Source organism: Chiloscyllium plagiosum, unplaced genomic scaffold (assembly GCF_037043375.1).
Source record: "Chiloscyllium plagiosum isolate Xiang-an unplaced genomic scaffold, Cpla_swu_hap1 HiC_scaffold_37, whole genome shotgun sequence".
NCBI classification, from domain to species: Eukaryota; Metazoa; Chordata; class Chondrichthyes; order Orectolobiformes; family Hemiscylliidae; genus Chiloscyllium; species Chiloscyllium plagiosum.
The window spans coordinates 28,926,675-28,952,942 of record NW_028270175.1 but is presented as its reverse complement, the minus strand read 5'-3'; the positions used below and the strand labels follow the sequence as shown (position 1 = coordinate 28,952,942).

Below are 26,268 nucleotides of genomic sequence, written 5' to 3'. Positions count from 1 at the left end.
AAAGGGTTTAGAGGGATATTGGCCAAATGCTGACAAACAGGACTAGGTCAGATTGGGATGTCTGGTTGACGCAGATACATTAGACTGAAGGGTCTCTTTCTATGCTGTATGACTGTATTTGGTGAAGAGTAGGTACAGGTATGTGTCTTTTATTTGTGTATGAACAACACAGATCATTCAACAATCTCTGCATCTGTGGAGGGGTGTGTGTGTGTGTGTTTGATTTGATCCTAGTTTCTGCATGTGATATGTTATTTGAGAAGGCCCTTGCATCAGTTTGGACTGAAAACATTGCCTTTATTCCATATTTTAGACACCAGCATGAAAATTGCTTTGTGTTCTTTATAGCTCTTAATCTGGTATCAGATGGCACTTGGGATCATTTATATTGCATGATCCTATTAAACTACATTGAAATCAAGATAATTTACCATAGTGAGTCATCACAGACTAGTCTGCCATATGACTTGATATGCAGAAGAACTGTTATCACAATTCCTAATAAGGCATTTCACCAAGGAAGCAATGTGGTTTAACTAATCTCAAATGATGTGGAGTTGGTGGTGTTGGACTGTTGTGGGCAAAGTTAAAAATCACAGAACACCTGTTGGACTATAACCTGGTGATGTGTGATTTTTAACTTCATCTCAAATGGGTGGTGAAAACCTTATTCCTGATTCTATTTGATGTTTGTGTATTCTGCTACTTATTGTATTTATACTACAATTAGGATTGTATGCATAAATTGGTAGTTATTTTTTATTTTATGACAACAGGATTAAATTGAAAGATTTCAGAGGGATTGGTTACATCTTTGTAATAGGACTGTCCTACTAATTCAGAACAGTTGGCCTATAAATTGCCGCTCAGTGATAGAACTCTTGTCTGAAGAGGGCAATATTTTACTGTTAGTGTTAACCTATTTGTTAGCATTACCATTTTTACCGTATGGGTTGAGGAGTGTTTTAATGTGAGTTCATAGAACAGCTGGTTGAAAATGTTTCTCCTTGCATTTCCCCGCAAGTTGACTTTTGGAGTGTTTCCCCTCCTAAAACTAAAAGAAGGTCTAGTAATTTATTTAAAAATATTATTTTGAGGAAAAAAAAGTTGCAGGTTCGCTTGTAATATTTCTGCTTTTCTTTTCAAGTGGTCTGATAGCTGTGAGCCCAAACTGTGCTCAAGACTGAGAATGTAAATTTACTAGTTTAATTAATTTGAACTCTGCTTTTCCTGTGTCTTAATTGTGTGCTGAAATAAAGATCCAATGATCTTATAAAATCCAACTCATTTTAGACAGAACCTAATACAGTAGTGTAATACAAACTTTTCATTAAGCCTGACTGATCAGGAATAGGATTATGGCTTAACAGCTACTGATTGGGCTTATTAATGTCGTTCCGATTTACTCTAAATTTGAAACAGTCTAGTAATTAAAAATAATTTCTCACTAATCTACAGAAGAATGCCACTGGCAACAAAATTGCATTAATACCTGTCATTACTGCATTTCCATGAAACACATTATTAAACTACTAAAGAAGGGGGTGGCACGGTGGCTCAGTGGTTAGCACTGCTGCCTCACAGCACCAGGAACCCGGGTTCAATTCCAGCCTCAGGACAGACTGTCTGTGTGGAGTTTGCACATTTTCCCTGTGCCTGCAGAGGTTTCTTCCGGGTGCTTCACTTTCGTCCCATAAGCCAAAGATGTGCAGCTGAGGTGAATTGGCCATGCTAAATTGCCCATAGTGTCAGGGATGTGTAGGTCAGGTGCATTAGTCGGGGGGAAATGTAGAATAATTGCAAAAAGGAATGGGTCAGTGTGGACTTGTTGGGCCAAGTGGCCTGTTTCCACACTGTAGAGATTCTATGAAAATGTCAAGATCACATTGTTTCACTTTCTCAATATGATGAAATTAAAGATACAGTGTCATTTCAGGTTCATGTAACTGATGCAGCATCAATGTTGCTAAAAGCATGGTATTTTCAAAAGAGTAACACATGCTAACAATACCAAGGAAGGATATTGTTGCAGAAGCATGCCTGATCTTGTATATATTGAAGTCTGTAACTGTAAAGGTTCCATGCCATGAGGTCCCCTCTGTACTTGTCCCATTACACTTTCCCTTCTGAGCACAGACAGTATATGTTAGCAGGCTGTTAAATTGTGAGTGGTATCTCAGTTGCAAAAAATCCTGTCCTCTTCGAAAAACGAAATCTTACAAAAGCTACAAATCTGCCATAAAAACAAAGTGTTGGAGAAACTCAGTAGGTCTGGCACCATCTGTGGAGAGTGAAACATTTAATGTTTCAAGTTCTTTGACTTCTTTGGAACCCAAGAAATATAGGTTCTGAAGAAGAGTCATTGAGCTTAACGTGTCAACTCTGCTTCCCTCTCCACAGATCGTGCCAGATACACAGTTTCTCCAGCAGTTTGTTTTTTATTCATGTCCTCTTTGCATTTGCCGCTTTCTTGCTTCAAGTAGTGAAAACAGTCAAGGTGATGGGGAATTAATGCTGACCTTGGCAGCAATGCCTATATCCCTTGAATGAGTCAAAAATTTGAAAGATTGCATTGCGTTATAATTTGGTGTGATTTTCACAATTTGTAATTTTTGTTTTACTCTCCAGAAAGTTGTATCTGGGTAAAGCGATCAATCCTAACTCTTTACATATGCATAATCTGAATAATTAAATTGAATTGAATTTATTATCATGTGTATCGAGGGGCACAGTGAAAGCTTTGTCTTGTGAACAATACAGGCAGATCACATAGTTAAGTAGCATAGGTAAGTAAATATTAGGTAAACAGCAGCAAAGACAAAAACACAGGTACAGGCGAATGTTAAGAGTTTGTGAGTCAATTCAGTATTCTAACAACAGTAGGGTAGAAACTGTTTTGAAACCAGCTGGTGCGTGTGTTCAGGCTTCTGTAACTTCTCCCTGATGGTAGTGGTTGTGGAAAAACATTGCCAGGGTGGGATGGATCTTTGAGAATACTGGCGGCCTTTCCTTGACACCGGCCTGGTAGATGGATTCTACAGATGGAGGTTGGCCTTTGTGATTGTCCGGGCCGAGTTCACCACCTTCTGTAACTATCTCCAATCTTGAATGGTACAGTTGCCATACCATAGAGTCATAGAGATGTACAGCACGGAAACAGACCCTTCGATCCAACCTGTCCATACTGACCAGATATCCCAACCCAATCTAGTCCCACCTGCCAGCACCCGGCCCATATCCCTCCAAACCCTCCCTATTCCTATACCTATCCAAATGCCTCTTAAATGTTGCAATTGTATCAGCCTCCACCACATCCTCTGGCAGCTCATTCCATACACGTACCACCCTCTGTGTGAAAAGGTTGCCCCTTAGGTCTCTTTTATATCTTTCCCCTCTCACCCTAAACCTATGCCCTCTAGTTCTGGACTCCCTGACCCCAGGGAAAAGATTTTGTCTATTTATCCTATCCATGCCCCTCAATTTTGTAAACCTCCATAAGGTCACCCCTCAGCCTCCGACGCTCCAGAGAAAACAGCCCCAGCCTGTTCAGCCTTTCCCTGTAGCTCAAATCCTCCAACCCTGGCAACATCCTTGTAAATTTTTTCTGAACCCTTTTCAAGTTTTGCAACATCTTTCCGATAGGAAGGAGACCAGACTTGCACCCAATATTCCAACAGTGGCATAAGCAATGTCCTGTACAGCCACAACATGACCTCCCAACTCCAGTACTCAATACTATAACCAATAAAGGAAAGCATACCAAATGCCTTCTTCACTATCCTATCTACCTGTGACTCCACTTTCAAAGAGCTATGAATCTGCACTCCAAGGTCTCTTTGTTCAGCAACACTCCCTAGGACCTTACAATTAAGTGTATCAGTCCTGCTAAGATTTGCTTTCCCGAAATGCAACACCTCGCATTTATCTGAATTAAACTCCATCTGCCACTTCTCAGCCCATTGGCCCATCTGGTCCAGATCCTGTTGTAATCTGAGCTAACATTTTTCACTGTCCACTACACCTCCAATTTTGGTGTCATCTGAAAACTTACTAACTGTACCTCTTATGCTCACATCCAAATCATTTATGTAAGTGACAAAAAGTAGAGGACCCAGCACCAATCCTTGTGGCACTCCACTGGTCACAGGCCTCCAGTCTGAAAAACAACCCTCCAGCACCACTCTCTGTCTTCTACCTTTGAGCCAGTTCTGTATTCAAATGGCTAGTTCTCCCTGTATTCCATGAGATCTAACCTTGCTAATCAGTTTCCCATGGGGAATCTTGTCGAACGCCTTACTGAAGTCCATATAGATCACATCTACTGCTCTGCCCTCATCAATCCTCTTTGTTACTTCTTCAAAAAACTCAATCAAGTTTGAGACATGATTTCCCACGCACAAAGCCATGTTGACTATCCCGAATCAGTCCTTGCCTTTCCAAATACATGCACATCCTGTCCCTCCGGATTCCCTCCATCAACTTGCCCACCACTGAGGTCAGGCACACCGGTCTATAGTTCCCTGACTTGTCTTTACCGCCCTTCTTAAACAGTGGCACCATGTTAGCCAACCTCCTCCAGTCTTCCGGCAACTCACCTGTGACTATTGATGATACAAATATCTCAGCAAGAGGCCCAGCAATCACTTCTCTAGCTTCCCACAGATTTCTCTGGTGCACCTGATCAGGTCCTGGAGATTTATCCACCCTTTAACCATTTCAAGATATCCAGCACTTCCTCCTCTGTAATCTGAGCATTTTGCAAGATGTCACCATCGATTTCCCTACAGTCAATATCTTCCATATCCTTTTCCACAGTAAATACTGATGCAAAATATTCATTTAGTATCTCCCCCATTTTCTGCGGCTCCACAAACAGGCCGCCTTGCTGATCTTTGACGGGCCCTATTCTCTCCCTAGTTTCTGAAGGCTTCCCATTTTCCAGCCATCCCTTTACCTATGAACATCTGCCTCCAATCAGCTTTCGAAAGTTCTTGCCTAATACCGTCAAAATTGGCCTTTCTCCAATTTAGAACTTCAACTTTTAGATCTAGTCTATCCTTTTCCATCACGATTTTAAAACAAATAGAATTATAGTTACTGGCCCCAAAGTGCTCCCTCACACACCTCAGTTACCTGCCCTGCCTTATTTCCCAAGAGTTGGTCAAGTTTTGCACCTTCTCTAGTTGGTACATCCACATACTGAATCAGAAAATTGTCGTGTACACACTTAAGAAATTCCTCTCCATCTAAACCTTTAACACTATGGCAGTACCAGTCAATGTTTGGAAAGTTAAAATCCCCTACCATAACTACCCTATTATTCTTACAGATAGCTGAGATCTCCTTACAAGTTTGTTTCTCAATTTCCCTCTGACTATTAGGGGGTCTATAATACAATCCCAATAAGGTGATCATCCCTTTCTTATTTCTCAGTTCCACCCAAATAACATCCCTAGGTGTATTTCCGGGAATATCCTCCCTCAGCACAGCTGTAATTCTATCCCTTATCAAAAATGCCACTCCTCCTCCTCCTCCTCCTCTCTTGCCTCCCTTTCTATCCTTCCTGTAGCATTTGTATCCTGGAACATTAAGCTGCCAGTCCTGCCCATCCCTGAGCCATGTTTCTGTAATTGCTCTGATATCCCAGTCCCATGTTCCTAACCATGCCCTGAGTTCATCTGCCTTCCCTATTAGGCCCCTTGCATTGAAATAAATGCAGTTTAATTTATTAGTCCTACCTTGTCCCTGTCTGTCCTGACTGTTTGATTCACTTCTGTTCTCAACTGTACCATTCTCAGATTGATGTCTTTCCTCACTATCTCCCTGGGTTCCCCCCCCCCCCCCCCCCCCCCCCCCCCCCCCCCCCCACCTTACTAGTTTAAATCCTCCCAAGTAGTTCTAGCAAATTTCCCTGCCAGTATATTAGTCCCCTTCCAATTTAGGTGCAATCCGTCCTTCTTGTACAGGTCACTTCTACCCCAAAAGAGATTCCAATGATCCATAAATGTGAATCCTTTTCCCATACACCAGCTCCTCAGCCATGCATTCATCTGCTCTATCCTCCTATTCCTGCCCTCACTAGCTCATAGCACTGGGAGTAATCCAGATATTACTACCCTTGAGAACCTCCTTTTTAAATTTCTGCCTAACTCTCTGTAATCTCCCTTCAGAATCTCAACCTTTTCCCTTCCTATATTGTTGGTTCCAATGTGGACAATGACCTCTTGCTGGCCCCTCTTCCCCCGTGAGAACATTCTGCACCCTTTCTGAGACATCCTTGATCCTAGCACCAGGGAAACATCCAGACAGAATGCTCTCGATGGCACACCTATAAAAGTTAGCAAGGGTATTTACCATCATGGAGGAGAAAGTGAGGTCTGCAGATGCTGGAGATCAAAGTTGAAACTTTATTGCTGGAACAGCACAGCAGGTCAGGCAGCATCCAGGGAACAGGAGATTCGACGTTTCGGGCACAGGCCCTTCTTCAGGAATCTCCTGTTCCCTGGATGCTGCCTGACCTGCTGTGCTGTTCCAGCAATAAAGTTTCAACTATTCACCATCATGCCAAATTTCCTCAGCTACCTGAGGAAGAAGAGACGTTGGGCCTTTGTAACCAGCGCGTCCAAGAAAGCTTGTTGTGAGTGACCACTCCCAGGAGCTTGACACTCTCCACTCGTTGCACCTCTGTGCTGTTAATGTGTAGGGGGATATGAGTAACATTCCACCAAAAGTCAATAATGAGTTCCTTGGTTTTGCTGGCATTGATAGCTAGGTTGTTCTGAGTGCACCGTTTTTCCAGGTCTTTCACCTCCTGTCTATAGTCTGTTTCGTTGCCATCTGAGATTCAACCGACTATGGTGCTGTCATCAGCGAACTTGTGAAAGGCATTAGTCTGGTATTTGACGACGAAGTCGTGGGTATACAGTGAGTACAGTAGGGGGCTGAGTATGCACCCCTAGGAGGCTCTAGTGTTGAGTGTTAGTGAGGATGAAATGTTGTCCCCACTCTTCACTGATTGTGGCTTGAGGGTCAGGAAACTGAGGATCCAGTTGCGGAGAGTGGGGCTGAGTCCGAGATCACTAAGGTTAGTAATCAGTCTTATGGGGATAATAGTGTTGAAAAATATTCCTTTGTATGACATGCTCTCAAAGCCTAAAAGCATTGAAGAATTATTTTTGGTTACTTGCTGCTAACCTCAGACAAGTAGTGACAGCAACAATTGCAATTGCTCAACCAATCTACAAATGCAGCTGTCATAGTCAGGTGGGTTGTCTTGGATAAGAAGTTTTATTATTTGAAAATATGACTTGGAGTATCTCTGTATTTATTAGCTTCAAATATGCCTGCTTAGAGTTTTAAACTGCCCAGAAAATTTGGAAAAAGAATCTCTGAATGCTTTTAAAAATCAATTTGGTATGTTGTGGAGCTATTTTAACTGTCCTCCAAATTGCACTATCTGGACTCGGCTTAGTACCCAAGTTTGAAACTTGCAACCATAAAATGGTAGTACAACTCTATCAATGGAGGTATGATTGATTAAATGTGTTAAATTGTATATTTGCACTCATTTTAATTTCACATGAAAGATCTTCATTTGTTGCATAAAAGCAGTGATTTTTTTTCCACATCACAAAATCATGAAATTTAAAACAAATAATCTCTCAATTATCTCTTTTTCATTTAACATTTCCAGCCTCGAGGGTTGGTAACTAAATAAGTACTTCCACAAGTTCTTCCTTGTGATTTGAAACTAGTCACGAAAAAATGCTGTAGGATTAAGTTGCCTTCATGTTTTTTAAACTTTGAGTATTTGAAATCTTTTTCTCCTCTTTGGGTTTTTTGATCTTCCTGGCCTTGGGCACCATCTGTCTTTGAGGTGTTAAGTGTTTATCAGAGTTTCATATTGCTGCCTAATGCTGTTCCGCAGAACTGTAATGGTGCTCAGCAGGAAATAAAATTTCTCTCCTACCTCTGCTTATGGAATTGACATTGCTGCAGTAAATGCCCTGAGCACAATTAATTTAGATAACAGCAGGCATCAGGAAGAAGAGATTCCAAATATATCTCCATCATTGCAATAGTGCAAAATCTACAATGTGATAATTTCCATTGTGATTTTTCAAGTTTTTTTTTGATTTGGGCACTGGGGTGTACAAAGTTAAAAATCAAAGAAACCACCTGATGAAGGAGTGTCGCGCCGAAAGCTAGTGCTTCCAATTAAACCTGTTGGACTATGACCTGGTGTTGCGTGATTTTTAACTAAAATTTTGTTGATTTTTAAAACTGCACATTGTTTCAACATGTAGTTTTTCTGTTTTTGCTGTTTTCTAATAACTTTTGATCCTTTATTTCAGAATCCTGAGAGCTCTCCTGTACCTCAAGATATCCCACCATACACTCAGAAGACAAAGAAACCCAGCACCAGCAATCCTTATTCCATTCTCTGCAGACCAGATAATCTGAGTACAGGGTCCAGTTCATCTGATAAAGCTGATCTTAATAAACCACGCATTGAATCTGGATTGCGCACACGTTGCAAGTCAAAAGAGGGACAGCATAACCAGCCACAGGTTGTGGAAATACAGGAATCAGAAGGTGAGAAAACAAGTTATGAAATCTGTTTCCAGAAACTGTCTGAAATTGTTGTTACCTTGAGAAACTAGTTACTGACTTGAGAGATGTATAAATATGGAAAGATAACTTGAGAGGTCAACTTTTTCACTTGAATGTCGTATTTAAGAAAGAAGCATGGGTTGAGTCAAACCTTTCAGGTTCACAATGACATCAGTCTTTTCCTTGAATTTCCTCCTGTGTCCATTGTAAATAAAACAATATTAATATTTTTGTGATCTCACTGTAAAATGGTTTCAGGTGAACACACCTGTCTGCTCGACTGTATCGTGGTTGACCTGCAGGACATGGACATCTTCAGTGCGGTGAGATGCCCCAGAGACCATACTGGAAGGCATGAAAGTTGTGATTCAGGTTTGCTTTTCCCATCTTATCTGGTGAGGCATGTAGACGGAAATCTGCTGAAGGAACGCTGCTGGCTGAGGCTGCAAGTTGAGCGGAACCTGGATAAGTGAGTATTCACTTTTTACCTGGTTGCTAGGGTCACTCCACTGCTGGAAAAAATATATTTGACGTTCTTATTTTTGCCTGTTTGAATTTTTTTTATGATTGTCAATTTTTGTTGTGATGGTATGAATTTGTCACAGGAAAGTTTCACTTGAGCTTTTAGTTGCTTTTTCAAGTATTCTAATGTTTCTTTTTTGATAATTTAGTCAGAGGCTTGAATCATGAGGGGAAGTTGAAGTTCTAGACTTTCTTTACTCGTGCATGGGAAAGGAGATTTTACAGAGGAATACAAGATATTATGTTAAAGAAATATTAATCAGACTTCTCCAAATTAAATCACAAGTTGAATACATGAGTATAGTTAACGATAGATTAAAGATCAATGTCAAGAAGCACAGCTTTGCACACAGTGGTTAATATCTGGAATGGACCTGGTGTGTCAAAGAATTGTAGAGTTATTCAGCACGGAAACAGATCGTTCAGTCCAACTCATCCATGCAGACCAGATTTCCTACACTGACTTAATAGAATATTGGAGGCAAACATTTGAGAAACTTGAGGCCGTAGAGTTTGATTAAGAGGATTGTAAAATGTTACATTACAGAAACAAGTATTCATCCCTTCATCTTGGAGCATGTTCCTCACCACTTGAATGACCAGGCCAATTCAAGTCTCCTTTTTTCCTACAGCCTTTATTAGTTCTGGATGTAATCATCAAATTCCATTTTTTTAGAAAAGTTACAGCATATGCCACAGTCCACATTGTAACTGTTATCCTGCAAATAACTTATCCTAACTTTTCCTTAAGTTATTCTTGAAATTATATAGCTTGCCCTATTACTTTTTCTGTTGATTGGTAGAATCACTGTTTTAATATATTGTAGTCTTGGATCCAGTTAGAAAAGCCCTAAGTTCTCTTAATTGTCTGAAAGAATAACCCAGATCAGTTGAATGGTTGACATGACATCTAGCTATCTTTCTGAACTCAGGTTGTTCACAGCACCAGTGACAATCTTACAGCCACCAATACTTAGTAATGGGTGTCCAGTATTGAAATGAACTATCTTTTTGACATAATTCAAGTTTGGAAAGCCAAAATATACATCTCTTCCACAGTACAAATTGGTCAGTATTGAAAAACCTGTGCTAATGCTGCATTGACACATTTTTATATTGAATGTTCCATGAATAGGAATGTTTGTACAGTAACTGCACAAACAATAAGAGTGGAAGGAACATTTCTAAACAGACTGCTAAAGACATAATGTAGTGACTGAAACATTTATATTGCGAAGTGATCCATGTGATTCAAATGTTGGGGAAAACTTAGTTAACAGAAGTTCAAAGTCACATGGAGATATCGGAGGGCTATTGCACCTGTGCTTGATTTAGTACATTTAATGAAGAACAGAGAATTGCCGATTGAAAATAAGTGGGATTGGAAGAGCAAAGAATTGACATGATTGCCTATAGAGATCACAATGGGGCTGAATTTAACTGCACTGAATGAGTTGTGTATAGATTAAAATTAGATCCAAAGTACTTATTTTCATTTTCTGCAGTTTTAATTGACTACATTTAAGGTTCAAAGAGAAATTTTGTAGATTATTTCATCGGAAATGTTGCTTTCTTACCATAGCAAGAATTAGGTCAAAGAAGAAAATAGGAGAAAATTGCATACCACCAATAATTCTGTTTCACATTCCATTTTATGTTTTTGATTAAATCCAGCAATTGTAGAAGCACACAGTAAGAAATATTTCTGTTGTCTGCACTGTTATCGGCTCCTGACTACATGTGTTGATTTAGGGAGATAAGCCACGCTGTCCCTGATGTGGCTATCCATGGTAGTCTGTCATCGGTACACTGTTCTCTGGATCTTAATAAGTACAAGCTTATTCGTGGATTAATTCAGAACAATCTGGGGGAGCCCATTGAAGAGTTCATGAGGCCATTTGACCTACAAGACCCCAGCATACATGTAAGTATAAAAATAGCATAGCAATGTTTAGAGGAATTAATTGAGCAGGAAAATACCATGCCAAGAACACCTTTTTCCCTAGCAAAGTACACAATGGTGACATAATTATGGGGTGTGGCAGTCTATGCACAGCTTTGTTATTAAATTATCTATTTATAGGTCAACATCAGCCATTAGCAAACATGTCCTGAAAAACCACACCAGTTTCTGGAAATTGCGTTGCATTAAATGAAATGAACCTCTGCATTTGTTCTCACTTTCATTGCTAATAGTGATGGTCACTTCAAAGGATACTGAAGATGCAAAGAATGCTAAACTGTTGTTGGGCAAACATGTCTTAACATTTTATAGATTTTTAAAATTTATTGGTGGAATGTGGGTACTGCTGGCTAGGCCAGCATTTATTGTCATTTCCTAATTATCCTTAAGGTAATGGTGTGCTATCTTCTTGAATTGCTGCAAATTTCTGAGGGATTTCAGGAGAAAAGAATTATGTTTTCCCATATTGAACAACTAATATCTGAATCAGATGCCTCCACATCCCTGGGTTCATGTAGAGTAAGCTCCCTCTTTCTTCTCCAGTTCTAAAACAAAAACCTTACTGTGTTTAGTGTGATATATTTCCATTTCTCTCACCAACCATATGGTGGCCTCACTGAGTGAGATTTCCAATTATAATCAAACTTATTTTTCACAGGATTCTTGCAGACACCGGGAACTTTTATTCCAGTACTCTAATCTAGATTTAAACCCAAGCTCCGAAGTTTGAAGGCTGGTGCTTAACTCACTAACCATCTTCTGTCATACTCACTTATTAATATTGAAGTTCATCCTCTTCCACGTCATTTAAATGACCTTCTCAGGTCATTCATCATTGTATGGCAGAGCAGAAGTAAGAAACTTAGTGTGAAGCCCGTGCCACTTCCTGTCTGTAATAAAATTGATTCCAGTTTTTTCCAACCAGAAGAGTCCCTTCTCAACGCTTTATCTAACAGCCAGGGGAACCGGGTAATTTCACAACATGATGAACCATAATTTGCTGTCAAAAGGTACTTGTAAATTATTTATGCACAAAAGTGCAACAGTTTCTGGTGAGTTGCAGGTGCATGCTTAAACACGACTATCCAAACGTTACTGTCCAATTTGCATTGCCCCTCTTGTAACATCTCAAAAATAACACTTCGCTATTGAAATTAATTGAAAATACCATGATGATGATGATGCATTTGTGCAGTACGTATGCGCTAAATTGTCCGCAGACTGAGTCTTGACCATTTCTGTCTGTTCAACAATGTGATCAGTATAAATTGCTGAAAGCCAACCACCTCTGGTTCATTGCTTCAGGTTTTTCTTGTTGGCAGTTTTTAAAATATAAGAAGAAATTTACTTTTCGATTTCCTATTGCTTTTCCTCATTTAATTCAATATTTCTTCCCTCTTCCCCCACCCCATCACATCCTTGCTACTTTGTACCCAATTTAACGTTGAATTCATGTAGTCTAATTTACATTTCCTCTTCAACCTTTGAACTGTTAATTTCAAAATTGTCCAATTTGTTTGATTAAGCAGGTACATAATTGCTTGTATTGTTCACTTGAGTCTTTCACTGCAACATTATTAGCTCGTATTTTCAGCAATGTATAATGCAAAGGTTTTAAAAACTAAAAACTAAATGTGCAAGGGCAAATCTAACTAATGACAGACACCATTGCACACCCACCACAGCAAGTTATGGTTCATTGCAACATAAATTGTTTTTATGGAAAGGCCAGCATTTGTGTCCATCCCAATTACTCTTGAGAAAGTGGTTGTGAACCACCTTCTTAAATCACTGCAGTCCACGTGGGGTAGTACACCCACAGCGTAGCTCAGTAGTGAGTTCCAACTGTTTGACCCAGCAACTGTGTAGGAATAGAAATACAGATCCATGTCAGGCTGGTCTGCAACTTTGGTCCCCTGCATTATCTGCTCTGGGATCACAGTAATTTCTGAGCACCAAAATAAGGTCACAGTGGGAAAATGTTTGAGAGGCTGGTGATAGAGTGTAAATGTTGAATGTAGTGGATGTGTGCCAGTAAAGTGGATTGCTTTGTCATGGATTGTGTTGAGCTTCTTGAGTGATGTTGAAGCTGCATCCATCCAGGTAAGTGAAGAGTCTTCCATCACGCTCCTGATTTGGGCTTTGTACATTATGGACAGGCTTGAGGTGTCAGGAGGTGAGTTATTTGCCACTGAATTCCCAGCCTCTGATCTGCTCTTGTAGCCACAATATTTATTTGGCTGCTCCCGTTCAGTTTCTGGTCCATGTAACCTAGCCTGTGACAGAGGGAGATTCTACAATGGTAATGCCATTGAATGTTGTGAGGAAATGATATTCTGTCTTGTTTGAGATGATAATTGCCTGGCAAATGGGTGGCACTAAGGTTACTTGCTACTTATCAGTTCATGTTAATAAACATTATCATTTTGCTTAGAAATGTTACTGATGGATGTATTTTTTTGACTATTATTTTTGGTTCAGGTGTTTGATTTATTTCATTTCTCTTCTGCCCCTCTCAGACAGTCCTTAGTGGAGAAGTATACACAAATATGTCCTTTCTAATTGATATGATGAATGTTAGCTTGGAGCTCCTGGAATCAAAGGGCAAGAACATGAACACCAATTCTTTGGCAAGGTATATTGGTGGTTATTCTCATGTATACATCTCTCCTGCTTTTTTTTTGTAATGCACCATAGTCTTAATGATTTCTCCTGCTGTTTCTGAGGTCTTTGGCTGCTCTGTAGGTAGCACTTAAAAGATGCAAAAGAAAATCTCAGCACGATAATCCATGAATTTGTTTTCACTTTTTGTCCATTCTCCTTCCTTCCTCACCTCCAGAGTCCCAGGAGGACAGATCTTTATTTCACTTGGCATCCCGAAATATCTGTCTGGTGTTATTGAGAAATGCTAATATAAACCTCTGTCTCAGTGTTCAAGAACATATTTTGAAAACAGTTTATAGTGGGGAGGGCAAGGGCTAGGGTTAGAAGCCTGGCTTCAGTAATTGTGAATTTGGCAGTATCAGTCAGGAGTGCAGCCAGCTGACTGAGTTTTGTTATAAAGAGTTTGGCACATCACTTTAATCCCAATTTAGTACTGCTCCAGGTTCCCTTTTTCCCACAGATGCCGTTCTGTAGTCTTCCGTAGCATTGTCAGCTTTTTTTTTCATTTTGTACAGAATTGTGACCTATTTTGTATTGTAGATTTAGGCTCTTGTTTCTGAGATTGTGCAGAGCCCTTACAGCTATTAAAGAGATGCAAAAATTTCCTCCTATTTGTCAGAGAGAAATGCCAAAGTTCAAAGACCAGCATTAGGGACATAAGAACTCCTGTTACTTTGACCATGGACCATCCTGCACTCCATTTTTGACTTTACTGTATGTTTGTTTCTAAATAATTGATCCTCGATGCTTAAAAAACACCATCCTACATTGCATAAAATTTATAACCAATTGATTTTTATTGGTGCTGTCCTGAATGAATAATAAGTGTAGTCTTTAGGTTAAAAATGGGTCAGAAGACAGATGATAATTGGGCTAATGCTTGCATGTATAGTTCAGTTCCTAATTTAAAATTGTCCAGACTTTCCATATTATGTAAACTTCATTTTTTTTGTGCATTAGTTATACATATTTTGGGAAGCAAGAGAGTTAAGTTTTCTGTTGTACAATAAAAACGTCTGTCTTAAAACCCCAGTGTGCAAGAGAAAGATTTCAAATCAATGAATAGTGGGAAGAATGGAGTGAGGAGTTAAAAAATAGATTTAAAAGTGAATAATTAAGAATTTAGTAAAGAATACAGAAAACTAACTGTATAGGCAGAAAGAAAGGAAACTGAAGACCTTTAGCACCGCCATAGTTTTGTGGACATAATTAGATAACACGTTTATGCACAGTTTCCGGCATAAGATTGCACGTGGGAATTTAAAATGGAAAGATAATCAGTAACAGTGAGGAAACCTTTGTGAATAGGAAATTCTTACAATGTAATATTTTTAATAAATAGTTATGTTCTATTTATGCATCTGTTTCTGTATTAAATTAACTATTTCCTGTCCAGGTTTGATTTCAAAAAGTCAAAGCTGCTTTATGAGAGCTTTTCAAACACAACGAAGTCTGTAAACCTGGTCTCTCACTCTATGATGGCGTACGATACCCGAAGCACTGGACAGACTGTGAACCCTGACACCAAACCAAATGTATTTCGATGTATATTGGATGCATCAAAGAGTAGTAGCAATCAAGCCTCACTACAGATGGAGCTGCATTACAGGTATGGAACTAAGTAATGGTTGCAGCCATTTATAGCCAGTTACCAAATACTGGCTTCAGTTAACAATAATTGTTGATGAAGAGTCTGTCCATGTCTTAGAAGGATAGAACTGGCTTATTTGTGATGTGTCCAATGATTGAATTGCCTACTTGGGCTCATTGTCAGGCTCATATTTGAAGGAGAGTTAGGTTTGTTGAGTTAGTAGCAGGACCTTTGGTAGTCATTAAACTATATCCTTACAAAATTTGATATCTTAATGAGATCAAAAAAGGAAAATGGGAGACTAGCTATAAAAGGAAACTGCATCAACCAGTACCATTGAAACTGAGTAATCCCAGTATTTATGGCTGTACCTTTGCCACAAAACTGATTCTATTCAGACCTTTGGGCCGCAATCATGGTAAAGGTGACTGGAAAGGATTATTGTTTCTCTGTCAAAATGATGGCTAAAATATGAAAGTGACTCCTTGCCCATGCTAACAGAGGAAAAATGATCATATTAACATATCCTAACTGATAGGAGTCTCACTTGTATTCTGGGATCAGGCTGACGGTCTGGAAGTGTAGTCAGTAAGAGCACAGTTAATCTCCCCTTTTACAGAATTTAGATTCAAGCAGCAACTTTAATTTTAGAGGAGCAAAAGAAAGAGCAATCCAAGATAATGTGACGATATTCTAGAAAGTATTCATGCGTGCAAATAACTAAAACTTGCCTATGGATAACAACATCTCATTGGTTACTAAACTTCTCTCATCTTAGTATGCTTTCCATCTCCAACTGCTGCATTGACTGTGTGACCCTTATCAGCAAGTCACATGCTCATATGTAGTCTCTTCTGTGGCACCCTAGTTAAGTTAAAAATCACACAACATCAGGTTATAGTCCAACAGATTTAATTGGAAGCACTAGCTTTCGGAGCGCTTCTCCTTCAGCAGGTGGTTTTGGTGTTCTGTGATTTTTAACTTTGTGCACCCCAGTCCAACACCGGTGTCTCCAAATCATGATCCTAATTAAGCATCTCATCTTCTTCCGTTGTTCTTCCTACTGCTTCAAAGTCCTTATTGTTGACTGCACCTTACATTCAAGCCACATTTCTCCATAAGGTATCTATCCTCCCTTCATGCTTTATCCTTTGCACATAGGTGATAATGCACAGTGATTTCAATCACCATTCCAGATCTCAGTCCTCCCCCCACTCTGGATTCACTGCTCACCAGACCACAATAAATCTCTCCTTCCATTAGAACTCTGCTGCTAGACTCATGGTCACAGCATTGAACTTAACATTTTACAATGCTTTATGAACTCAAACATTGACCCAAACTTCATTTATCTTTCATCTCCCATACCTCCCTAACCTGTATTACTTGTGAGCTTACCCTGGAAATATATCTACCAATTTAGTATCAGTTGGACTTTCAAGTACTGTACTTAGTTCAGCAGCCTTTAGTCTTCCATTTGCCATCAACTGCCTGTGGCTGTTGATCTGTTCAGCAACATACATGCAAATTAGGAGCAGGAACAAATTTGGCCCCTCAAGCCTGCTCCATCATTCAACAAGATCATGGCTGATCTGATTGTGGCCTTAGTCCACTTGCCTAACCATCTCTGTTACCCTCAGATATTTGACAATCAATGGGTTCTGAACACTTCTGCCTTAAAAATATTCAATGACCCTGCCTCCACCTCTCCTTAGGAAGAGATTTCCACAGATTCATGACTCACTGAGAAAACAGGCTTTTCCCCATCTTCATCTTAAAGGCAACTGCCTTATTTTTAAGCTGTGTCCCATTATTCCCTCATCTGCACCTTAGTTGAAATTCTTCCCAGCAAAGTTTTTTAATCGTTTCCATGTGGTGATTTCTATGTGTTGCACCTCCTGATTTTCATTCCTTGAAATATAAAATGGCGCAGACTTGACCATTCCATGGGTATAACCGAGTTGGTTATCTGACCAGACCTCATCAACCATCACTGTGCCTTGCCTTCCACTCCAAAAACCAAAACTATTTTCAGGATTATTCTATACTGCAAAGGTAATTCCTAGAGTCTTTATTTCTATTTTACATATTTCTGCGTTTTCAATGTGATTGTTATATCTGAGACTGTGTTCTATTCTCAAGACTCCATTCACACTACACTGACTTTTCTATTGAGGGAAAGAGGGAGAAGGATGGAAGGTGAGGCAGACAGATAAGTGAGAGAAGTGCAAATTAGGAAGAAAAGAGAAAGCAGAGAGAAAGTGTGAGGGAAGGCAAAGAAGAGGGGGGAGGGAGAGAGAGTGTGGGGTAGTGTACGAGGGACGGAGCAGCAGTGAGGGAAGGCTCAGGTAGATGGTCGCTTGGGTAGCATGGCTGGTGTGCATAAGGGAGATAGGGCATGTACATGAATTGGAGAGGGAGGGCACATGTGTAATTGTAAGAAGCTGAGACTGTGTGAACTTCAAGACCCAAACACACTTCAAGCCAGTAGAGGTGAATTTATAGTCGGTGTTAGTTAAACACAATTAATTTATCCAAGCTAGTCCCAACTACTTCCCTAGTAATCAGAATTGGAGCCCAGTCTGTCTCTCCCTAGCTTTGTTTCTTAATTGAAAGGTTAAAAAGTTTTATTTTTCTTAGCTCAACTGTTGTGTATTTTAAAAGTTATTAATTACTAATTTACTTAAATTATCAGTGTATTGCCTTAGAAGTTTTCTGAAATGTGTTTATTGATATGCCAAACCTTATCTTTCTGAAATTTGCTCACAAGCTCGCCAACTAAGGGAAAACTTGTAATGTACCCTGCCATCCAATGATTCCTATGCAACTGTCCATCTACACCTCTCACTCAGCCCCTCATAGTGGCATTCAGCCTTAGATAAACTGTGATTTCCTTCAGCCAAACACTGGGAAGACTAAAGCCACCATCTTTGACAAATTCATGCCTTTGATACTGATTCATTGCTCCTCCCAGCTGTTTTTGTGGTTACACTAGATTATTTCCAAACTTTGCATTTTATTCCTTACAAGCTGACTTTCCAGTGACTTTCTATGAAAGAGATCACCTACCTCTCCTTTGGCAGTATTATCTGTCTCCTCCATATCTTATTTTCTATGATGCTGAAACCCTCATGGATGCCTTTGTCATTAAATTAATCCACTAATTCTCCTTGATTGCTGAAAATTGCAATCTGTGTAGTTGATAAGACATGGTTCTGTAGCCAATTCTCTGTATGACTTTAGCTATGCTGTTAGAGGGAAAATGATCAGTTCATTATCAATGACTCTTCTATATTTTACTTCCTTTTTCAAGAATGAAATAAACATATAAATACAGTATTAGTTATTACAGGAGGCAGTAGCATTATGGTAATGTCACTGGATCATTTGTTCAGACCCGCAGGCTAATGTTAAGGAAACAGGAGTTCAAGTCCCACCACGGCAGCTGGTGAAATTCGAATTCGAGAAACATCTGTAATTAAAAAACGAGTCTACTGGTAACTAAGTAACCACTGTCCATTGTCATAAAAAAGGTTTTATTAATATCCTATAAGGAAGGAAATCTGCCATCCCTATCTGGTCCGTGCTGCTAACCCACAATAATATGATTGACTTTTAGCTGCATGGGTAATTTGGAATGGTCAATAAATGTAGACCTAGTCAGCAATATCCACATCCCTTGAACAAATCAAAAACAGATTCTGATAACTATAACTGTATTTCAACCTCAGTTAGAAATACTGAAAAACATTTTTGATTTCCCAGGTCAACCAGAGATGCTTCATGTTTCACTGTTGTTCTGAACAACCTGCGTGTCTTTGTTATATTTGATTGGCTGATGCTTGTGCGGGATTTCCTGCAAACCTCTAACAGCCCAAAGAATCCAGAAAGTGCCTCACCCGCTCGTGACCGAAAAGTTGGTGGTGAAATCTTGGTTCCCAAAACGGTAAAGTATGGAGTCATCACAAAGCGATCTTCCGTACCAATGCAGAATGAGAAGTACTTGGAAGTGAAAATCAACGTAACTGGTAAAAACTGTTTTCATGCCAATGTCACGTTTACGCCTGTAAATTTAACATATGTTTTGCTTTTAATTTAGTCATTTACTCTTCTGTTTGACAAGTGTGCGTCTTTTTGAGGACATAGACAATAATTTTATGTTTCCTAAAAAAGAACACTCAGTAGCCAAGTGGATAAGAGCTGCATTCAGTATATTTCTGAACCATATAAACTTGAAGGCAGTCAGTTTGAATTTCAACAGTTCTAAATTAGTTGATTTTATGTGAATAGCAGTTGGGATATTGTAATTTGGCAGGGGTACGTTGGATGGTGTAAGAATGGTTTAGGTTACCAGTAGCACTAGCTCATGATATCCATTTGACCATGTTTTTTAAAAAGAGACTGTTACGTCAGGAGGAGATTGTGGTTCACTGGTATTCCTAGCATTCACTATTTTGGTTCACATATGGGAGATACCCACTTGCCTGATAATATCCATTTGGCCAATTTAAAATTTTAGTTCATCAAGATACATCAGTCACAACTGGAGCATAATGCTTTGGGGTTAGGTGGGTGCCACTGAACACATCTCTATTCCAGCAAGGTAACTTCAGTCATGATCTATCAAAAGCAATTGCTGTTTAATTTCTTAATTCTGCTTTCATGCAACCAGGGATGAGCAGCGAATGCTGATTTGCTTGCATTGCCCATGTACTCAGAGCAAATGTTTGAACAAACTGACTAAAAATATTTAATCAAGTAATTTCTACCCAAAGAGATTACCATTCCCTACAGGAATTCAGATTTTACTGTTGTTTTTATCTTTCATCACAGTGCATGTTGTCTCAAATAAGCAACTCTAATACCTTTCACAGGTACTGAATTTGTTGTGGTTGAAGACATGTCTTGCCATGATACAAATGCAGTCATTCTGAAGGCAACCACTGTGCTCACCTATAAACCACGGCTTGTAGATCGGCCATTCTCTGGCAGCCTTGGAGGAATTGAGGTAATCAGAACTTATTCATACCTCAAAAATTTGTTGGATAAAACATGTTTTTCTTTTTGATGTACAATTTCCTTTTGCACTGTATAGCAGTGAGAGTTTTACTTTCTCCCTATGCTAACAATATGCAAATCTGTTTATGGCTTCATGAAAAAAAATGTACCAGGGTATCAAGGACACAGAATGCATTCTGAGTGAAGAACTTCTTTGTCCGTCACCAAGAATGGTTTGGCAGTATCACTACTGACTGAGCTGGTCATCTTCTTAATGCAATCTGCAACAGATGAGGGAGCCAAAAAGAGGGAAAAAGCATACTTGACTTCATCCTCCCTAATCTGCCTGCCACAGATGCATCTATCCATGACGGTATCAATAGAAATGACCACCACACATTCCTTGTGGAAAGGAAGACCTGTCTTCATGTTAAGAATACCCTTCATTGTGTTGTCTGGCACAGCCACTGTGCTAAATGGGATAGATCAAACGTAAGACTGGGCATTCAGGCATGCCACGGGTAATCAGTAGCAGAATTGTACTTAAACACAACCTGAAACCTCATAGCCCAGCATATTCTCCACACTACCATTATCATCAGCCTAGAAGATCAACCTTGGTTCAATGAAGAACATAGGAGATTTTACCAGGAGCAGCACCAGGCACACCTAAAACTGAACTACAGAATTCCACACTTCTGAGCCAAACAGTGCAAGCAGGCAAGTGACAATGCTAAGCAATTGCACAACCAAAGGATTGTACCTAATCTCTACAAATCTTCCACTTACTGTCATGAATAGAAGTGAACAAACTCCTAGCGAAACAGGCTGCATAAATATCACCATTCTCAATAATAGGGGGGATTGCAGAACACAGGCTGAACAATTGCAATGATCTTTAACCAGACATGTCGAGTGGATGACATATTTCAACCTTGTTATTTATGTAAAAGATTTGGATATGAATGGAGGAGATATAGTTAGTAAGTTTGCAGATTATACCAAAGTTGGAGGTGCAGTGGCAGCGAAGAAGGTTACCTCAGAGTACAATGGGATCTTGATCAGATGGGCCAATGGGCTGAAGGGTGGCAGATGAAGCTTAACTTGGATAAATGTGAAGTGATGCATTTGGAAAAGCAAGACTTATACACTTAATGGTGAGGTCCTGAGGAGTGTTGATGAACAAAGAGACCTTGCAGTGGAGGATCATAGTTCCTTGAAAGCGGAGTCACAGGTAGATCGGATAGTGAAGGCGTTTGGTATGCTTTCCTTTATTGGTCAGAGCATTGAGTATAGACGTTGGGAGGTCATGTTGCGGCTGTACAGGACATTGGTTAGGCCACTGTTGGAATATTGCTTGCAGTTGTGTTCTCCCTCCTATCAGAAGGATGTTGTGAAACTTGAAAGGGTTCAGAAAACATTTACAAGGATGTTGCCAGGGTTAGAGGATTTGAGCTATAGGGAAAGGCTGAACAGGCTGGGGCTGTTTTACCTGGAGTGTCGGAAGATGAGGGGTGACCTTATAGAGGCTTACAAAATCATGAGGGACGTGGATAGGGTAAATAGATAAACTCTTTTCCCTGAGGTGGGTGAGTCCAGAACTAGAGGGCATAGGTTTAGGGTGAAAGGGGAAAGATTTAAAAGGGACCTAAGGGGCAACGTTTTCATGCAGAGGGTTGTATGTTTGGAATGAGCTGCCAGAGGGCATCATTGAGGGTACAATTACAGCATTTAAAAGGCAGGATGTGAATATGAATAGGAAGGGTTTAGAGGGATATGGGCCAAATGCTGGCAAATGGAACTATATTAGGTTAAGATATCTGGTCAGCATGGACGAGATGGACCAAATGGTCAGTTTCCATGCTGTACATCTCTATGACTCTCTGAGGGTCCCCAACATCATGGATGCTAGTCTACAGTTAGTTTGATTCTCATCACATGATATCTAGAAAAGGCTGAAGGCACGAGATTCTTTAAAGGCTATGGGCCCTTGATAACTTTCTGGCAATAGTACTGAAGACATGTTTCAGGACTCGCACCCTTAAACAAGCTGTTTCAGTATATCTAAAACACTGCATTTACCATATAATGTGGACAATTGTGCAGGTATATCTGTACACAAAAAGCAAAGCAAATCCAACCTAGCTAATTACAACTCTATTAGTCTACTGTTGACGATCAGTAAAATAATGAAGGGGTCATCAACAACGCTATTGAGCTCCATCTGTTCAGTAATAAACTCGCTGACATGGAGTTTAGGTTCAAAAAAGGCCATTCAGCTTCTAACTTTGTTACAGCCTTAGGTCAAACCTGGCCAAAAATGATGAGAGGAGGAAAGATGAGAGTGATTGCACTTCACATCAAGGCCACACCTGACTAAGTATGGCATCAAGGAGCTCTATCAAAACTAGAGTCAATGATAATTGGAAGAAAAATCTCTGCTGATTGGACTCCTAGCCAGAACCAAGGAAATTGATTTGTTTGTTGAAGGCCAGTCAATGCAGCTCCATTGCACTTCTGCCCAAGTGGTGGGAGGCTCAACCATTTTCAGCCGTTTCATCAGTCACCTTGATTGCACCGTTAAGTCAGAAGTGAGGAAATTTATTGATTGGACAGTGTTGTGCAACATTCATGAATCCTCACATTTGAAACAGTCCAAGTCCAATTGCAGCAAGACCTGGACAATATCTAAGCTTGGGATGACGTGTTGAGTAACATTCACATCACATAACTGCGGGGCATCTGCAGCAAGAGAGAACCTAAGCACCATCCATTAACATTCATGGCATTTACATCTCTGAATCCCTTGCTACTAACATCCTGGGGTGGAATTGACCAGAATATGAGCTGGACTAGCTGTGTAGAAACTGATGACATGAGCAGGTCGGGATTCCTGCAGCAATTAACCAAATAAAGTCTTCCCACTATCAATAATGCACAAATCAGATGGGTGATGGTATACTCCCCAATTGCCTGGATGAGTGAAGATCCAACAATGCACAAGAGGCTTTACATCAGAGAAGACAAAACATGCCACTTCATAAACATCATATCCACAAACATTCATTCACTCCATCAAAAATGCACAGTAGCAGCAGTGTACCATTTACAAAATGCACTGCAATAACTCACCAAGACTCATAAGACAGCACCTTATAAATCCACATCTGTTGCCGTCCAGAATGACAAACGCAGCAGATGGAAACAACAATTACCTGCAAGTTTATCTCCAAGCCACTCACCATCCTGACTTGGCAATAAATTCTGTTCCTTCAATGTCTCTGGGTAAAAATCCTGGAATTACATTTTACAGTATTGCAGGTCTATCTACACCAAGTGGACTGCAGCAGTTGAAGAAGGCAGCTTGACACCACCTTCTCTCGGGCAATTAGAGATGGGCAGTAAATGCTGGCCCACTCATCAAAGCCCACCTCCCCTGAGTGAATAAAAGAGAAACAAGAGTAAACTTAACATGTGAATTAATTCTTTCAGCAGCTAGTTTGGAGAACTGACATGTTGGTTCAAACCCTGGAAAACAGCCAGTCAGCTGATGATAATAGATTCCTTATTTGTAATTCTTTTTTCCCCCTGGATAGCAAGTGCCAATCACTTGGAAACTAATGAAGATCAAACATAAAGGTCTATCAGTTCAGTTCAACATTAGTAGCAAAATTATTCCAGAGTTGAATTGCTTTTTCATATAATCATAGAATGATCCTTTGGAACTGATTGCTGCATTTTGAATGGGTCAACTGATGTCAGACTCAGGCGGAATCATAACTCATTCGCACAAACTTATCCTTTTGCTGTGTGCAGTGTCGTTGTGCTTAATGTAAATTTTATGTATTTAATTTACTATTTTAAAAACTGAAGTCAGTGCTTGGTAGTTTTAATTTCTCATTTCTGCTATATATTGTATGGATCTAAATGCTGTTCTACCCTATTTACAGGTATTTTCATGCCGACTTGGCAGTGAACAAGAGACTGCTCTGTCTATCATTGATCCTGTAAACGTGCAGATGGAATTGATTGGAAACCCCATTTATCAGAAAAGCTCAGGGTTGCTGGATGCCTTTGGTAGTGAGGATTTCCCACCAGTTCTTGAGGTATCAATTTAACAGATATTCTGAGTGATCTGACCAGTAATCTGTAATGTTTGTTCTCAGCAAAACCATAGTTTGGAGTGTTGCAATTGGATTGACATTCCTGGTTAAGAAGGGATAAAGTCAATGATTCCCATTCCTGTTTAATTTCCAGAGGTCCATGCATATGTAACTAACTGGTTAGTGTTCTGGTCTGGATTACGCTCTGCTTTGATGTCTTTCAGATTAAATAATTAGATTTTAGACTTACACAACAGCAATGGCCATTTCCACTGGTATAGCATCTGAAAGTCACTATTGCTTGTCTCGTTATATGCCAGTGAGAGTTTAAGCTTTTTCAAAAACGAGAATATTAAGGGAAGATGTTTATTTGGAATAGTAGCTACAGGATTTACTGGCTTAATTGAACAGATCCCTCTTTAATGATAAAATCTAAGGTTGATTATGTTTATATTAATAAATGGATACTCTATTTCATATTCAGCAACATGTCTCGATTACGGTAAAGGTGTTTTTGTAAGATGACCAGAGATGAACAATACACAGGAGATTGAAGTGTTGATTTCAGCTATTTATAAGGGGAATAAGTCAAACCCCAATGACAATTAGAATGAATTATTTTTTCAGGCTCTTCATTAACCTTCAAGCCAGAGTTACACAGGGTGCAGTATACATAAATCCTAGGAGACAATGCTTTCTTTTTTTTTCCTGCCCAGACTATTTGGTCCGTTACTTTTAAACACAGGTCATAGTTTGCAAATCACCTTGATGTATTCAGTCCAGAATTCAAATTAGTGTTTATGGATTGTAGAACAGGAAAGCAAAGGAAGTCAAACTAAGACCATGAAATATTTCCAGCTGTAAGTTATTTATGTAGTAGACATAAATCACGAGGGAGGAAAACAGTGCTTCAGGCTTTTAAAAGAGGAGTTTTACAACAGCCAGGGGACTCAACATTTTTAATGTCTGTAATTCAACATTTTAAGCAATACCTAAAATAAAAGCCAACATGAATGGAGGAAACATATATAAATATGTTTTTTGCCAGTAACTTAATGGGCATCATAAATGCATTCCATGTCTGAATTTTTAAAATGATTTACTCTCACATGAAGTTCTACATCAAGAGTTTCAATTTAAAATCTCTTGAATCAGAATACAGGAATTGAGTTGTTACAAATGTAATCTTGTACTGCCCTTGTGTTCGAAGTTTATTTATAGGATATCCGCAGTAATGGGGAAATTTGTCAGTGATCCAATTCTCATTATTGGAATGACGTTATCCATTCCTTTTTCTTGATTGCAGCACAACAGGTGAAGTTATGAACATCATAAATTGAACCTCAGGATGTAAACACGGTCCCTCTGTAGAAGCATAGCAAGCATGGGCTACGTTTTTCAGCTGGGGGTGGGAGGAGCTGAGTTTCTGTTTATTCTACTTGTTTTTTATATATATTGCTTCTTGTTTTATATTACCCAGTATAATTACTTTCAGGTTTATTCACTTTTTAAAGATTAAGACAAGATTGGGGGATTGTTCTCAATGGATTTACCAGGGTGAGGTAATGTTTTGTGCAGCGCTGTGCATTGTTTCGGCTCACACACGAAGAATGGCCACTTGAGTGTGAAGTACTGGAGGGCAGCCAGAGGTCATGCAACTAAGGTCTCCAGTATGAGGAAAGGAGAAAAAGGAGAAGTGAAGCCTATTTTTTTTCAAAATCTGCCTGATTCATGTGATGTACACATTGGGCTTTTAATTTCTTTTGTGAAACTACCTTCCATATTTATTTCCTCTAATGAAGCACTCATAGACA

At 39.5% G+C, this 26,268-nt stretch overlaps 1 protein-coding gene across 10 annotated transcripts in view; it reads left to right on the top strand.

The window, feature by feature from the left end:
- The window catches only part of vps13d (vacuolar protein sorting 13 homolog D), a 314,700-nt gene that overhangs the window by 100,647 nt on the left and 187,785 nt on the right, over window positions 1–26,268 (top strand). For all 10 annotated transcript variants that reach the window (XM_087980553.1, XM_043675642.2, XM_087980550.1 and 7 more), the window contains 8 exons: window positions 8,355–8,595; window positions 8,872–9,082; window positions 10,888–11,059; window positions 13,618–13,733; window positions 15,159–15,371; window positions 19,119–19,381; window positions 20,228–20,361; window positions 24,302–24,457. In XM_087980553.1, the coding sequence (XP_087836679.1) occupies window positions 8,355–8,595; window positions 8,872–9,082; window positions 10,888–11,059; window positions 13,618–13,733; window positions 15,159–15,371; window positions 19,119–19,381; window positions 20,228–20,361; window positions 24,302–24,457 (1,506 nt within the window). The remainder of the gene's footprint in view (window positions 1–8,354; window positions 8,596–8,871; window positions 9,083–10,887; window positions 11,060–13,617; window positions 13,734–15,158; window positions 15,372–19,118; window positions 19,382–20,227; window positions 20,362–24,301; window positions 24,458–26,268) is intronic.